The following is a 14,801-nucleotide window of genomic DNA, read 5'->3' as shown; positions in this document are numbered from 1 at the left end:
ATTGTCAAGAACTTTGTGTAATATTATTAAAATTGCATTGGTGAGTAGTATCACCCCATCGCAATAAGGTGTTCTTTCGAAAAGGTGAATTATGCTAAACTGTTGAATATTCAAATTTGGGATGACGACACCGTACCCTTTGTTGAAATTATAAAAAAAGATAACTGATTGTGGCGCAACCATAGAAATTGATAAAGAGCGATCCAGCACAGCCGTTTGTCTAAGTACGGTGTTTAGACAAATTGGCGCCATATTTTGCAAGTTTTGAATCAATGTTGAAGAATTTTTGTTTGTTTACCCCATATAGACCTTATGTATTATTTACTGTTCTATCGCTAGTATTTTGCTCTGTCACTGGGTGTTGGCGGATCCAGTGACCCCTTGATTTTATTCTGGAGGAGAAATTCCCCACAGGTGACCTGTGACCCATCCCGAGCACAAAAATAATGCTGAATGTACGACGGTGCTGACATGTTTCCCAAAACTGTGATAAACAAAGAGTCAGTCAGAAGGTAATTTTTAAATGAAAAGATTTGGTGCAGGTCATCATTCCACCCAAAACTCACAGTGTGTCATTTGGCGGATGGTCTTGCTTATGTTTTAGTCCTAAACAATGGAACGCTCTTCCAAACCACATCAAGCATGCTCAGATTGGGGAAAACATTCAAGAAACTGCTAACATTTTGTCTGCTTGAACATAATTTCATGTAGCTGAACGTCTGTGTGTTAGTGCATTCTAACAACTGTCGTTGATATTGCCGTTTTCCGATTGATTGATTGATCGAATGTAAATTAGCTAAGTTCATATGTACTCGCACACTTCGACTGTTTGTGAATATCTGTTTTCATAACGGAGACGATCAAAATAAACATGACCTCAGTAAATTTGACCTGACGGAAACTGAAACAAACAACACATTGCTATTGTACACTGGGATGTGTCATACCTACTTCAATTTTTATGATCACACCATTACCATCGCACTTAGCATTTGCGTATGACTGTGACGCATAATCGTTGAGAAATATATACCAGTAGTCCAGTACAGTCAATATACAGGATCGGAATCATACAGTTTACATGCATAGTTGTTGCTTTTGATAGAAGAGAAACACGAGAAGTCACACGCTGACATAATAGGAAGTTACATTTTCTTTACCTTATCAATAACACAATCAACGTATCGGCTACTGGGAGAAGTCATCTTACTCTTCGTAATAGCTTTATTTCTCTTATTTTCAATAGTAAGCGAACTGTCTTTTTTGTTGTAATTTATTAGGTTGTAAGTTGTAATTTATTAGGATACTGCTACTACTAGGCCTAAATAGTAGTACTGCTATTACTAGCACTAGTACTACTAAATACTAACGTTATGCCCTATACTATAGGCTCGGAACCACTGTGGACTTGTTACTAACTAGTATTAGGATAAGCGCAGTCCAAGAATTATAAACTTGCAGTAAGGCTGGGGGGGGGGACCTACACCACAGTTCTAGAAATATTATTAAGTGGATGCTTGTGTATTAGCCTATTACTATTACTCACAGTGACACTTAGGCTAACTGTGTAACTTAAAACATGTCAATGGGATAATTTATATTTCGAAGTGTACATCATTGCCTTGGTTGTTTTCAATATTTTGTGATAATTTATGTTCATAACATGCAAAATTGCTAGCATCAATATCTCCTTTATCTCCTTATGATGTAGGCATACTGTGCCACCTGTGGTCTTCATAGCCTGAACATTTCCTGTACATATGTGTAGGGTGCGTTGGTATAAGCCAATACAGATACCGGCATACCCGCTGACGAATACCGGTATTACGGGTTATATATACCAGTAATTTTCACGGAACCACTACTTCCAGCATTAACTGTACATACTATCAAACACTAACATGAACCTATGGACACTTGGCTAGCCTACACATTTATTTGCGATTTTAAAACGACTTTCCCTTCTCTGTTTTTCTTCCAGTTTCTTTCCAAAAAAACTTGTTAGAGCATTTGACAAACTTTACATGCGTGAAATGGAACTTGTGAAAAACTACTTGCAAGTGCGGTAGAACTATGCTGAAGTTGTAACGCAATTAGCCGTAGCAAAGTGTGGGTATTATTATGCACATGACTGGGGGAATGACTTTAACTTGGCAAGTACAGTAGCTGTCTGTTATAAACAACTTTGGGGGATTCTTTTCTTTGAAATGGTATTTTGAAATGGAAAGCAAGTGACATCTTAGAACCACAAAAGCTCTGTGGTATTGTGAAAGTAGTGAGATAGAGACCAGATTATCCCATCAGTTGGTTCAGTATGAATTGTTTTAAAACTTAAATAAAACGTTGCGATATCTCTGACAGTTGGTACAGAAAATGGGCATGCAAAAATGTCTGTATTTAACTTGTGTGTCTTAGACCTGCTCCAAGCACGCTTTACCACTTAGACAACATTGCATCGCTAACAGAAACTGCAGATTCCTTGCTAGACAAAAATGTATACATGTACACACACAATGTGAAGGATAGCACCTGAATTCCCTAGTCAAGAAATTAAAAAGCGGTTCATCGCGCAACACTTTTTGCAAGCCTGTGAATCTCTAATCAGTTTTCACCCAGCAGGTTTATCTATCTCTGGAATTATAACAATTGGCTCAATAGCATGGATTAGGGGTAGAGCAATTGATTGTATTTTTGAGGGAGGGGGTATTACAATAACATCTTCGTTTCAGGAAGTCTCCATTTGGTGCAAAAAGTTTGTTTGTGTTAAAACACGAATGCTATGCTGGGTATAACCATGTATTATGTTGGGAAATAATTATATAGCTTAAAGTGAGGGGAAAATTACCGCATGATATGAAGTGGTGAAAATACAATTCTCCTGTGCATTTTCTACTACAATCAGGGTTAAAATTGGATTGTTAACCCTATATTTCATGTAGCTCGATTTTTACGGACCTCGATCGAGGTCACGTTTAAACGAAACGTTTAAGCGTTTAGATTGTTAAACGTTAATGCACAGCCCTAACACACATGCCATCCTATCCCTTTTTCTTAGTGAAGCATTTGTTTCAAAACCTCCAACAGGTGCTGTATTCTGTACCTCCCCCCCCCCAATCCGTACGTAGACTGTTTCACATTATCATTTGTAAATGTATCCCTTCTGTGCTTGTGATTGGCTGATTAGGCGTAAACCATTTTTGAAGGTGAAAATGCAAGAAACATATCTGTGTGTCCCTTCGTTGACCTTTTGCTCGGTACAGTACAAGCAACAGTTGCAAGGGCTAAGGTTGTGTAGTAAGAATGTTTACAGTTTATGACTACTTAAGGGGAGTGGTAAGGTATACACGATAAACAGTAGCAGCGGGAATATCGGTATCCTCGTGTTTGCGTGTATTGTCTGGGTCGGTTTTTTAATGTATTATTTTTACCGGTATTCAAGGTTGTTTCGGATATACCTGGTATTTTCGGTGTATTCGTTGATGACAGATTTCAAAACCGTCAGTATGGGTATGAAGGAAATTACCAGCATACCTTTAATATCGGTATACCGACACACCCTACATATGCATAACAAATGTTAGAAACTTAAAAACTTGGCAATTTACTGGAATATATTTTAGGGATGCACCGGATCCACATTTTTGGATCCGGCCGGAACCGGATTTTGCCGGATAGTACATGAAATCCGGCCGGAACCGGATTTTTTGATTACACAAAAGAAAATCATTAATAAGAAGTAGAAGTATGAAACAAGGAGCAAATCTTAGGTGAGGTATATGCATATTATAAAGAAGGTTAAATTAAACATGTTAAACCTAATTTTTCCTTACTTTGAATGTTTTCATTAATTTTTGGAAATATTTTACATTGATTTAAGTTAATACCAACACCTTTTTAAGGAATAATTCAGGCCAGATTTTAAAAAGATCCAGCCAGATTTTGAAAAAGATCCGGCTGGATTTTGAAAAATATCCGGCCGGAACCGGATAATTGCTCACTATCCGGCCGGATAGTCTGGCCGGACCGGATATCCGGTGCATCCCTAATATATTTACTGGCAAGTGATATACTGTACATCACAGTTTTTATATCTTTGCCATATGAAATGCTATGATGGCAGAAATAGCCTGCAAATTATATTTGCAATCAACTTCAACCACCCAGAATATCTCTGTAGAGGAATAAACCAGTCTACAGGTGTACAATGTACAGTACAGTAGGTCAGAATGGATTTTGTTACTCGCTGTGATCCATCCTCCACCTCCTTGACCCATAATATTTGGTTGCTATGTCAACAGAAACAAAGGAGGGGCCTTATTCCTGCAATGTTAGGGCATATTATCTGTAGCAGTATGATATTTTTTTTACTGTACTGTAGGCCTACCTATATTTTCAAGAGGTTCTCATCTTTCATGAGGAGGTCAATTTTTCTACCAGCAAGAATTTTGACTTTAAGAAGAGATGACACAAGTTTTTACAATAAAGCGTTCTTTAAAGGGAGGGTTCAACAATGTTGTTGAAATCAAAGATGAAGAAAGTTCAGGTTTAACTGCAGTATCATATCATCAGATGAGTCACTGCTAAAAATAAAATTTTGGTTTTTTATTTCAGAGCGAAGCTGTTAACAAATAACCAGTCCTACTTTATCTGCGGTGTTCATCCAGTGTGAAACCATGAATCCATTCTCATCGGACGGCAGAGACGATTTTGCTAATTATAACTTTGACGGCAGTAGTTCTGGAAATGTCGACACCTCTGGTTTTGGCACGTATGACTTTGAAGATGATAACAAAACAAACGCCAAGGTTCATCTCCAGCAGCAAATAGAACAGAAGAAAAAGAACATATTAGACAGCTCGAATCGCTCGTTAGGCTTGGTCTACGAATCAGAAGATATAGGCAACGAAACAGCACAAGTGAGTGAGACTAAAAGATATATTCGTTTTCATTTTCTGGCAAAAGATCCTTTTGAATTATAGAGTTGACAGGGGTTGTATCAACAGACATTGCAAGAGTTCTTAGTAGGTGGCCCACTGGCCAAATCTGGCATGCAAAAAAAAAATTGACTTACAGTTGTGAACTAATCTGGTATGCAGGCCATTAAGGCCTTAATACCAATATCAGTCTAGGTATGGTGAAGATTTGATTCTGTCTGTTCCTTTGCGCCAACCAATATCTCTTCTCTAGCCTTTTCGTCGGAAATAATTTGAAAATTACTTGATATAGACGTACTGTGTATTCATGATGATCAGAACACACACATACATAACCCAAGACAGTACCAAGTACTTAGCACAATTGCAAGAATATTTAGAAATTCTAATTATGATGCAAATTATTTGAATGAATGGTTTATACGCATTCATTAGTGTTTGACTTAAAATTTAGTCCCACTACTGTGGATTAGTTTTCAGAATAATAACACTGTTGTGAGTCATAATGCAATCATGTATCATGTGAAGCCATAAACTGTGGGACTGTCTCATCTGCAGGGGACTTTGATCGGCTTTCTTTTAGCAAAAATTGTAACAAATTACACAATACCAGACACAAATTTAGATTCTAGTTGCAGAGGCATGCTGACAGACTTAATCTCGGAGAAAGGTTACTTATATCATGTTGCATAAATTTGTGCATTTGGTCAACTTCGAAATTTGAAGGGTACCTACTGGTAACATGTGCAGTACAATACAGTACTGTAGGTCATACAGTATAAGCGTGAGTACTACAAATTACTGTTCAGTACCATATAGAAATTTACATGATGAAGTGTGTTTACTGTTACACTTATTTACCATATTTGTTAAATTGAATAGATCATCCTCTTGTGTTGGGGGACTTTGTAGTGCAGAACAGAGTAGTCTGAAGAGGAAAATGTCACTTTGTCTATCTCTTGCAATCTCCATTACAAGGTGTAAAGGCCCGGTCACACTACAGCGATATTTTATCGGAATACGGTCCCATTTTTCCGATTTTAGGCCGAAGAGTGAGGTTTGTGGTAGTGAATGTAATGAATGCAGTGGAATATTCGAATACCTACTCCAAATCTGAGGGGTTCTGAAACTGACTACATTCTGAAGTGACGTCACATCGAAAACCGATAAAAATCGTAAGAGAAATCGGATAGCTATCCGATAAAAGGAAACGGAGTTAATATCAAAAGTTAGGAGAGGGCTATTCCACATCGGAATGGCTCAACAGATAGCAAATCAGGTCCTTTATCACAGTGGCTAGAAGACCCGAACGAAAAACTGGCTGTTTCGATTCCCCGGGAAAATCGGATAGTATTCCGATAAAAAATCGGTATAGTGTGACCGGGCCTTAAGAGGGCGGTCAGAAAACGACCTATTTTATCTGTGATGTTCTTTGATTTTAGGGAAAGTGGAGGTGTCAGGAAGTTGTCAAAATATGTTGCAATGAATTCTAAATAAAGCCATGTCATGAAGTTTTCATTCATTCCCTACAGAAGTGTTACAGTAGTTGCCTAGGCCAACACAAATGTACAGTAGTTTTAGTAGGTGTTAGTGGGCCTAGACAAATGTACAGTAGATTTCATTCATACCTTATAGAAGTGTTAGTTGCCTAGGCCTACACAAGTGTACAATAGAGTTCATTCATTCCTTAAAGAGGTATTAACAGGCTAGGCCTACACAAATTCCCAAGTAAATTCTTTCTAGTCTACAGTATCACCTACTGATTTGAAGCTAGATTACATAAAACATGTAAGAATGTAAATTAGAAACTGGCAGATTGGAGGACCATGGACATTTTAAAGACTCACTGCCAAACAGAGAAATTATCACAAATTATGAAAAGGGGAAGAAACGGATGAAATTATCGATAAATTAATTAGATAAATTTACAGTAAATTTCTATTGTTTATGAGACTTAGGTCAGGACTCACTTCAACCAATTTGTGATTGTTTCACCGTAAAAAACACAAGTCACTGTATAATGATATGTATATCATTATATCTCTTGCAATCTCCATTACATGGTGTAAGAGGGCAGTCAGAAAACGACCTATTTTATCTGTGATGTTCTTTGATTTTAGGGAAAGTGGAGGTGTCAGAAAGTTGTCAAAATGCGTTGCAATGAATTCTAAATAAAGCCCTGTAGTTTATATAATCTTTAATCGCAAAATTATCGCACAAGGAGAAAACAGACTGGTCTGTGTGGGAAGTGTTTCAGTTGTAATAATCATCTAAGGCTGGCCAAGATTTCCGATACATCTTCCCATTTCTCTGATTGCAGGAACTTATGAGCCAAGGTGAGCAGCTGAGAAGAACGGAACGGAGACTGGACAAGATAGACAGCGACCTAACCGCATCTCAGCGACACATAACGTCCATCAAGAGTGTGTTCGGGGGGTTTAGAAACTATTTCAGCCGCAAGAACGAGAACGTGGAACCGGTGGCCGAAGAGAGAGAGAGCAAGCTGAAGTCATACCTTGATAAAAATCAGTCCAATGATCAGAGAGATGAAGAGAGGAGGAAGGAGAGGATGGAAAACCATCCAGGGATGAGGAACCTACCTTACAATCAACAGAAGCAACAGCGCAGTCAGCAGTCCGGCATGGCTGCTTTTGATTCCCAGCTGGATGAAAATCTAGGTAAAGTGCTTTTAGCTGTTTAGGATTAATTGTTGTTATACTGCAAGCAGTGTCCTGTGGTCAAATTTTGCCCCTTTTAATTGTCCTGTTCTTAATAGAACGAGTATATATTATATAAAACGTGTCGTTAATAAAACGGGCATCGACCTTTGAATGTCTTCGGAATCCCCTTCTACCGTACCTCACCCTACCCTACCCTTAGGGGGTAAGACGTATACACAATTGAAAAGCAAAATAGTTGAAAAGCATAAAAAAAAAAAAATACATCAAATATACAAAACTTGTAAAATTGTGAACAATAAATATTAATGAAAAGTTAAATAAACATTAAGGTTATTTCAAGTAAGTAACTTGAAAGAATGTATTGTAAGGTTAGTAAGTTCTTTGTTTTCACGATACTCACCCCCCTCCTCCCCCCTTCCCTTCTCCCACACCCCTTTAGCTTTTCCACTTGTTTTGTTTTCTTTTTTTCCATGATATGACATTGGCCTATAGCATACTATATTCAAAGCCAAAGAATTAATAATAACTTTTGAAAATGTTCAATTGGTTTTTATCGGTTTGTTTAACTTGACAGTGTAAAACTCAGATTTTGTATATTTTTTGCTGTGTATTCTTACAAGTTTAAAAGTTAAAAAATCGAAATAAGTATATAAAGAAAAGGTTTAAAAGTTGTTACAGTGCAGGCTTTAAAAATGTGCTAAAACATCTCTCCAAACTCGGATCTTTCTCATTTTATTGTTGTTTTTCCTTAAATTTCCAGATGAACTATCTTCAGGCTTGTCTCGGTTAAAGGGGCTAGCCTCGGGTCTGGGCAGCGAGCTAGACGACCAGAACGCCGACATCGAAAGAATAACCGGAAAAACCAACAGAGTAGACAACAAGATAGACAAGACCAACATGGATGTCAAACGGCTTCTTAGGCGGTGATAAAAGTAAACAATTAGAAAACCAGAGGGATTTTTTTTCTTTTTTACCCATCCATCGTACAAAGAGTGAAACTGGCAAGGGTATACTCTATACGTTACAACCCGAGATTTAGAATATGATTAGTATTTAAACGTCTTTGGTATGACCGTGTGTACAGTATTTATATTTGTGAGAAGTCTAAACTATCTTGTTGGCCAGTCAGTAACCATTGAGGTTACCATACAAACAAGTTGTTGACAACAAATATCACGATACAATGAACAGGAAAAAGGTTCAGCCGATAATTGTTTTTTTTTTTCGAGCGAAAACGTCAATGTTCTACTATTTTCGGTGGTGTCAGTAGACTAAATGTACTCAGTCTCTTTTTCTTTTCGTTGTAATTTTTTATCATCTTTTCTTGTTTTCTGAAGTGGCGACAGTATGGAGGTGGGGTGGGGGTGGGGGGAGTGTTTGCTACATGCCTCATTTATTATCGGAATTTTTCTCTTAAATTAGTGTGTGATGCAATCAGATCAAGCAATGTGTTATTGTGTGTAGATGGATTTTACGATCAGGTAGTAGTTGCAAATTCTTACTACCTTTTTGTCTCTCAGTTGTAATAATGATAAAGTGTCAGGGTTTCATCCAAAGCTTTGAATAAAGTTAAAGAAGTGTTCCATTTGTGAAGCAGTGTTACTTCTTCTCTCTTGCGCCGTTCTATTACGCAATGGTTTCAGCCTGTCGGTAGGAAGGCAGTGATTCAGGCTAAACGATGACGGAGAACGACAAGGTTACGTATGTATCTTACAAGGTGCAATGTTACAAATGCACCTTTTAACAGTGTTAACTATGTTAAAGTTGTCTCGTCTTGTTCTTCAACAGATGATTGTTCACAAATTCTTTGCAAGTCATTTTCGTAGTAATCGTTAGTAAAAGCTCTGTGTAGTACCATAAAGAATTACAGCAGGGAGAATAAGTTGAACCAAGCCAAAGATATTAGGCTGTCAAATCCTACCCATCCGAAACCAGTACTTTTCTATTTCCATTTGTCACGCTTGCCCTTAAGTCACTTTGTTTCCTTCCCATCCTTGTCTAGATATGCACATTTTTTAGACAAAGAAAGATGTCCTTGTTTTTCTTCTTCGGTTTGTGTTGGATAAAGGAGATGTAAAATTTATTGCCATTGTCAGAGATGGGTGTCAGAGGTGGGTGTCAGATTAGTGTTAGAGGGTGTCAAATCACAAAATCAAATTTCCAGCAATTCTTACCACTTTGTGATTCTAATGCCCCAAAACTATATAGGGAGATATTATGGTTCAAAGTTTGCGTAAGGGGGGCTGATATTTTGTCGATGTCATATTGCCACGAGGAGGAGAAACCATTTACTTTTACTCTGTCTTTTCAAGGTGAATATAAACAGGTGTTGACACTGAAAACAATGCGGGCACATACGTTTAGAACATTATAGATTTGGGATGTTCAAAACCCATTTGTACTACAATAAAACAGAAAACCCTTTAAAAAGAGGTTAAGCATATGTTTCTTGATGATGTCATATTCAGACTTGTTCAAATCTTGTGAGTGAATAAATGTGAACACTGTGGTATCTCCAAACTGGAGATGTTTGTTAGCTGTTTGCGGAGATATAGATCACAACACCAATTATGAAAGTTGGGTTTGTTTCTCCGTCAGAGGCTAATTAGTAGTATAGGCATCAACATGCGGGATGGAATGAATAATCAGGTATTGAGATCTTAAAGCCTTTATCATATATTACTGCTGCAGGCAGTCGATTTTGCTCATAGTCAGACCCGACCCATGAACTTTTTAGGGCCACAATAGTTCCCTATTCCACAAAGAAGTGATTTCAGCCAAACCAAGTTGGTGTGAAAATATTTCCGTTCATGTATGTCCATGACTTCTCACAAAAACCTTCGTTGTTGTGACATTTGACCTCCAAAGTTCTATTTGTGTTTGTTAGCTTACAGCTGATAGAATCCAGGAATGGTCAAGTATCTCTGATTTTCTTTTACTATTATTAATCATTATTATGTATGTATCTCCTCCTCTATCAAATGACATACGATTGTAAAATTGTATTGATGTTATTGTCAAAATGTGGACGGACATCCAAAAGTACTTGCAAAATTTCCAATTTTGTACACATCATTTGATGTTTCTTAAGTTAACGATGTATGACCAACTCACTGTAGTTAAAAACGTAAAATACCCAGATTGGATATTTATGGACATATTTGGACAGAGTCCCTGATCTGCCATTGTGTTTACAAAGTGCAATGAGTTTGCGTTTGCTTCTATTTTCGGATGGTTTTTTCTCATTCTGAACTGTTTCTTTATATGGAAAGGTACTTCTGTAACTGTAATATGATATATAGAAGTTAAAAACAAAAACTTTGTCTGTTTTGTTTTTTTGTTTTTTTGTGTCACACACCTCTCCCTTCCCTCCCCAATACCCACTCCCTTCCACACCATATGCAAGTTTTCAACCCCCATGCCTGTTTGGCATGGGAACTTATTTGATCTCCAAAGCTGTTTGAGAAAAAAAAAACAATGGAACAGTCATGATACCTTGAAGACCATTGTCCTCACCTCTCTTTACCATTGTGTGATTTCATTGTTTTACTTTAAAGACAAATGCAAAGCAACAGACAATAAGGAACTCTTTTGTCTTTTTGTAAAAGAACCTCTCAGATTGGAACAATAGGAAACATTGAATGTCAATGATTTTTTTCTTCTTTTTTTCCATCTACAAATTCTAAAACAATTAAAAGCTATCGGTACAATCACAATCGGAATATCAACCATAAATGAAGCATTGTTATCTTTATTTGATTTTAGTATAGAGTAGAATCGCAAACATATATTTCAAATCAACTCAAAATGCAGATTTCGAGTGCAATCATAAGAGGAAAAAAAATACCACTTTTACTTTGAGTGTTTAAAATGTGTCGTCACACGCTATTTTCATACAGGTCTTGACAATAATTAGATGGTGAGGACCACAATGAAATGAGTACAAAGTCTGTTAATTGACGTCATTTGAGTTATAGCGCTGTTTACGTATATGCACCTTTTAACAGTGTTAATTTGTTTTAGTTTTCTTGTCTAATTTTACTACAACATGATTGTTCACAAATTCTTTGCAAGTCATCGTAGTGTTTACAAATCAAGAATAGCTACCCTGGATGACTCACGCACAGGAGTGTAAGGGGGGGGGGGTGGTGACGGACTGTGGCATATATTGCCATCGTCTTGGTGATCGAACCGACGGCGCCTGGCCTTGAAACAACTTCAGACACGCCACTCATTTGGTCCCTTGAACGAAAGTAGCACCCCGAGGAGATCAGTTATGTTGGTCAAAAGTGTATTGCTCTCCATGGAGACTATAGGCGTAGACTACAGCTATGTTAGCAAGCCTGGTGAGACAGGGGTGGGATGGCTACATATCCATTGCACGGATCAATCAGGGGGCCTGCGGAATGTGGGATCATCGAATATTGTATTCCCATGTTCATAATATACCTATTTGGCTTTTGACAGCCCCCATCCCCTGTGTGTTGTATGTATAGCCTGGGTATGTTGCTTCTAGGAACGTGAAGTTAGGTATATAAAGCACAAAACACATTTAATGGAGCAATTTCCTGTGAGGATTGGGGGGGGGGGGGTAAAGATGTATTTCGAGAGTTTTTTTTTTTTTTTTTGCCTTTTGTCTTGTGGAGGAATATTCGTGGGTAACCTATGCAAGTATAGGCTATACCCTGGCAACTTGAACAACCAATAACTACATGCATAATATATACATCAAAAAAAAACTTTGCAAAGAAAATATACTTCTGTTTAGGTTTTATTTTCCGTCGTACTTTTACCACAAAACGACATATTTCAACACACTGTACTGCTCCTTTACATAGTAATTCAACACTTGTTTGTTTCTCATTGTCACTGTTTATAAACCTTGGCTGGGCCATTTCAACAATTTCAGTATGCCCTGTTGACCTCGGGAATTTGGCGCGTATCGACCATATTTCTCTAACCTATGAGCGGACTTCGTCGACTTCCAACCAATCAGAGCGGCCGTGGTACGCGGGAAAACACAACACGTGTTCCCTGTAGCAATCGGTGGAAGATTAATGGTAGTTTTGTGAGGTTCAAATTTCGACACTGGCGTTTCCCTTTCACATATCGGAGCGTCCTCGCTGGTGTTTGCCGTCTTTTCGGAATCTGGGAAAATCCCTTCGTCATCTGGATCTGGACTAACTCGATCTCCAACTAGCCGTTTGTTGACTCGGCAGTACTCTCTGGTCAAAAATGACCATTCATCCGGCCATCTTCGCAGAGACTGTAATTCGTGACGAACATGGTCCTTCCTGTAGAGTTATACACAAAAGAATTGGCGGTTTATACATCACTTTATCCTCCTGATGCATGACTGTATAGGTACAAAGTGAAGCAGTGACGTACCACCATTTTGCATCTAAGTCACCTTACATAAATCAAATTTCTTAAAGGGGCGTGCCCCTCCTCTTACACCCCTTCACAGGACGGCATCCCTTGCACAAGGTGACAAAGGAAGGATCTGCCCGGGTGCCAACTATTCTAGGAACGTCACTGAGGTGAAGTGATGTATGTTGCTGACCGTTAAAATCGGTACAAGTTTCTTACAAGCAATGAAATATAGATTTCACCAGTTTCATCAATCAAACAGGCTGGACTTCTGAGAGGCCCACCGAGCAGGACTGGGGCACGAGGTTACCGCCACATCCCATACATACTACTGTGCTCACTCCACGCCCCCCCCCCCTCTCTCTCTCTCTCTATTTGTACCAATACCAATATGTAAAATTGAGCGAGGTCACAAACACTATGCCCTCCATAAATTGTTGGTGTGATTCGCCCCCCCCCCCCACCATTTCCAACTCAAATGTCATGGCTATGGGCCTGACAACTTACTCTAACACTCATACCACCAGGTCAACTCACAAGGAGAAAAGCCACCCCAATCTTTTACGGCCTCAGACAGGCATAGAGAGCCGGATCAGGCCCCTCGCACAACTACGTCACAGGGCCATTTTGCACTCTTCATTTCACCGTAAGTTATAAAAATGAGAATGCAAGACTTTTCAGGCGACCTCTCAACAGTTGCCATGTCTCCTCAGTTGAATTAGACCCCCCCCCCCCCACATTATGCCTTGTATTAAACCATGTGTACAGTGGATTAGGCTAGGACTAACACGCCGACTTCATCACCCATTTCCCAGTTTCCCTTCCTTCTTGATTAGGGGTTTGCAAAAACAGAATCACAGAACAATCTAGAATGTCCTCTTCCCATATGGATACTATGACCGCGATTAACATCAGTTGAACAGATGTGCACAATTCCCAGTTGTTAAAGATATATATATATCTATGAAAAAACAAAATAAAAGAAGAACTTACCATATTTCGTCGTTGTGAACAAAGTTGGGGTGTGAGCCCAGTTTCCGTCCAGCCATCGTTATAGTTCAGTGTGCTTCTAATAAAGATTCTCAGTTTGATTTCGTCAACATGGTATCGGCGACAATATTATGACGTAATGATCTTTTAATTATAAATAATGCAGCGGTTTAACATTGCGCCCTTTCGTCACAATATTCAATACTCTGATGCAACAGAGAGTTGTACGCGCTATGATAAAGCATCTACACTGCGCATCGTTTTCAGAAATCGTGGAATATGTTGTTTGTAGCGTAGATAATGTACGTTTATAGTGATATCGCTTCAAGGTTTTGTTGCCTCGATAACGCGCAAACATGTACGAGAACGCATTTAAGTGAAACGTTTATACGCAGCCTTACACAAATCTATATATGGTACTGGATCACGATAGCAGATGCAAGTACGGACCAAGCCAAGTCGAAAAAGGAGGCTAAAAGCGCTTTCTTAAAAAGGAAAAAAGGACGGACAAAATAGTTTTTGTAAACTCAAGTATGGTATCCTCTCAAAAAGCGAATCATTTACAATGAGTGTGTAACGAAAAGGCTCAGGGCGTTCCAATAGTTTAATGGGGAGAAGAAGAAGATGGAGAAGGAGAAAAAACACACCTTGGTGAACACGAGACCATACACATTTAACCCCACACTTTATCTTAAACCCATGGCGAAAATGGGAAGATTACATTAAATAAAAGTCTCGAAGTTACATCAGAACCGAAATTTGAAATATTCGAAATGAAAAATTCCTGTTGAAAGAACTGATGAGAACAATTGTATACTGTGGTAAG

The 14,801-nt window shown here is 38.4% G+C and overlaps 2 protein-coding genes across 4 annotated transcripts; one reads left to right on the top strand and one right to left on the bottom strand.

Moving 5' to 3' along the window:
• The first annotated feature begins 291 nt into the window (after positions 1-291).
• On the top strand, positions 292-10,638 carry LOC139981693 (synaptosomal-associated protein 29-like). Of its 3 annotated transcripts, none has more exons than XM_071994299.1 (4): positions 292-512; positions 4,612-4,916; positions 7,255-7,612; positions 8,376-10,638. In XM_071994299.1, the coding sequence occupies exons 2-4, from the start codon at positions 4,674-4,676 to the stop codon at positions 8,540-8,542; spliced, it is 768 nt and encodes a 255-aa protein (XP_071850400.1). In that variant the 5' UTR covers positions 292-512; positions 4,612-4,673; the 3' UTR covers positions 8,543-10,638. The 3 variants fall into 3 exon arrangements, with proteins under 3 accessions (XP_071850400.1, XP_071850398.1, XP_071850397.1); XM_071994297.1 differs by lacking the exon at positions 292-512 and adding an exon at positions 956-1,215; XM_071994296.1 differs by lacking the exon at positions 292-512 and adding an exon at positions 965-1,245.
• Positions 10,639-12,422: 1,784 nt separating this feature from the next.
• LOC139981690 (ciliary microtubule inner protein 1-like) lies at positions 12,423-14,127 on the bottom strand. The gene is made up of 2 exons (XM_071994292.1): positions 13,979-14,127; positions 12,423-12,909 (listed from the first exon to the last, which is right to left on the bottom strand). The coding sequence occupies exons 1-2, from the start codon at positions 14,032-14,034 to the stop codon at positions 12,489-12,491; spliced, it is 477 nt and encodes a 158-aa protein (XP_071850393.1). The 5' UTR covers positions 14,035-14,127; the 3' UTR covers positions 12,423-12,488.
• Between the last annotated feature and the right edge of the window lie 674 nt (positions 14,128-14,801).

The sequence above is a fragment of the Apostichopus japonicus genome, chromosome 15 (genome assembly GCF_037975245.1).
Source record: "Apostichopus japonicus isolate 1M-3 chromosome 15, ASM3797524v1, whole genome shotgun sequence".
Taxonomy (NCBI): Eukaryota; Metazoa; Echinodermata; class Holothuroidea; order Aspidochirotida; family Stichopodidae; genus Apostichopus; species Apostichopus japonicus.
The sequence above is the reverse complement of the archived record's forward strand: the minus strand, read 5'-3'. Positions and strand labels throughout refer to the sequence as shown.

Excerpts from the sequence above, each read along its gene's own strand:
- LOC139981693 (XM_071994299.1), top strand. The coding sequence starts at position 4,674 with ATGAATCCATTCTCATCGGACGGCAGAGACGATTTTGCTAATTATAAC. Across the intron at positions 4,917-7,254 it reads TAGGCAACGAAACAGCACAA|GAACTTATGAGCCAAGGTGA; the intron begins GTGAGTGAGACT and ends CTCTGATTGCAG. Across the intron at positions 7,613-8,375 it reads CCAGCTGGATGAAAATCTAG|ATGAACTATCTTCAGGCTTG; the intron begins GTAAAGTGCTTT and ends TTAAATTTCCAG.
- LOC139981690 (XM_071994292.1), bottom strand. The coding sequence starts at position 14,034 with ATGGCTGGACGGAAACTGGGCTCACACCCCAACTTTGTTCACAACGAC. Across the intron at positions 12,910-13,978 it reads GTTCACAACGACGAAATATG|GAAGGACCATGTTCGTCACG; the intron begins GTAAGTTCTTCT and ends ATAACTCTACAG.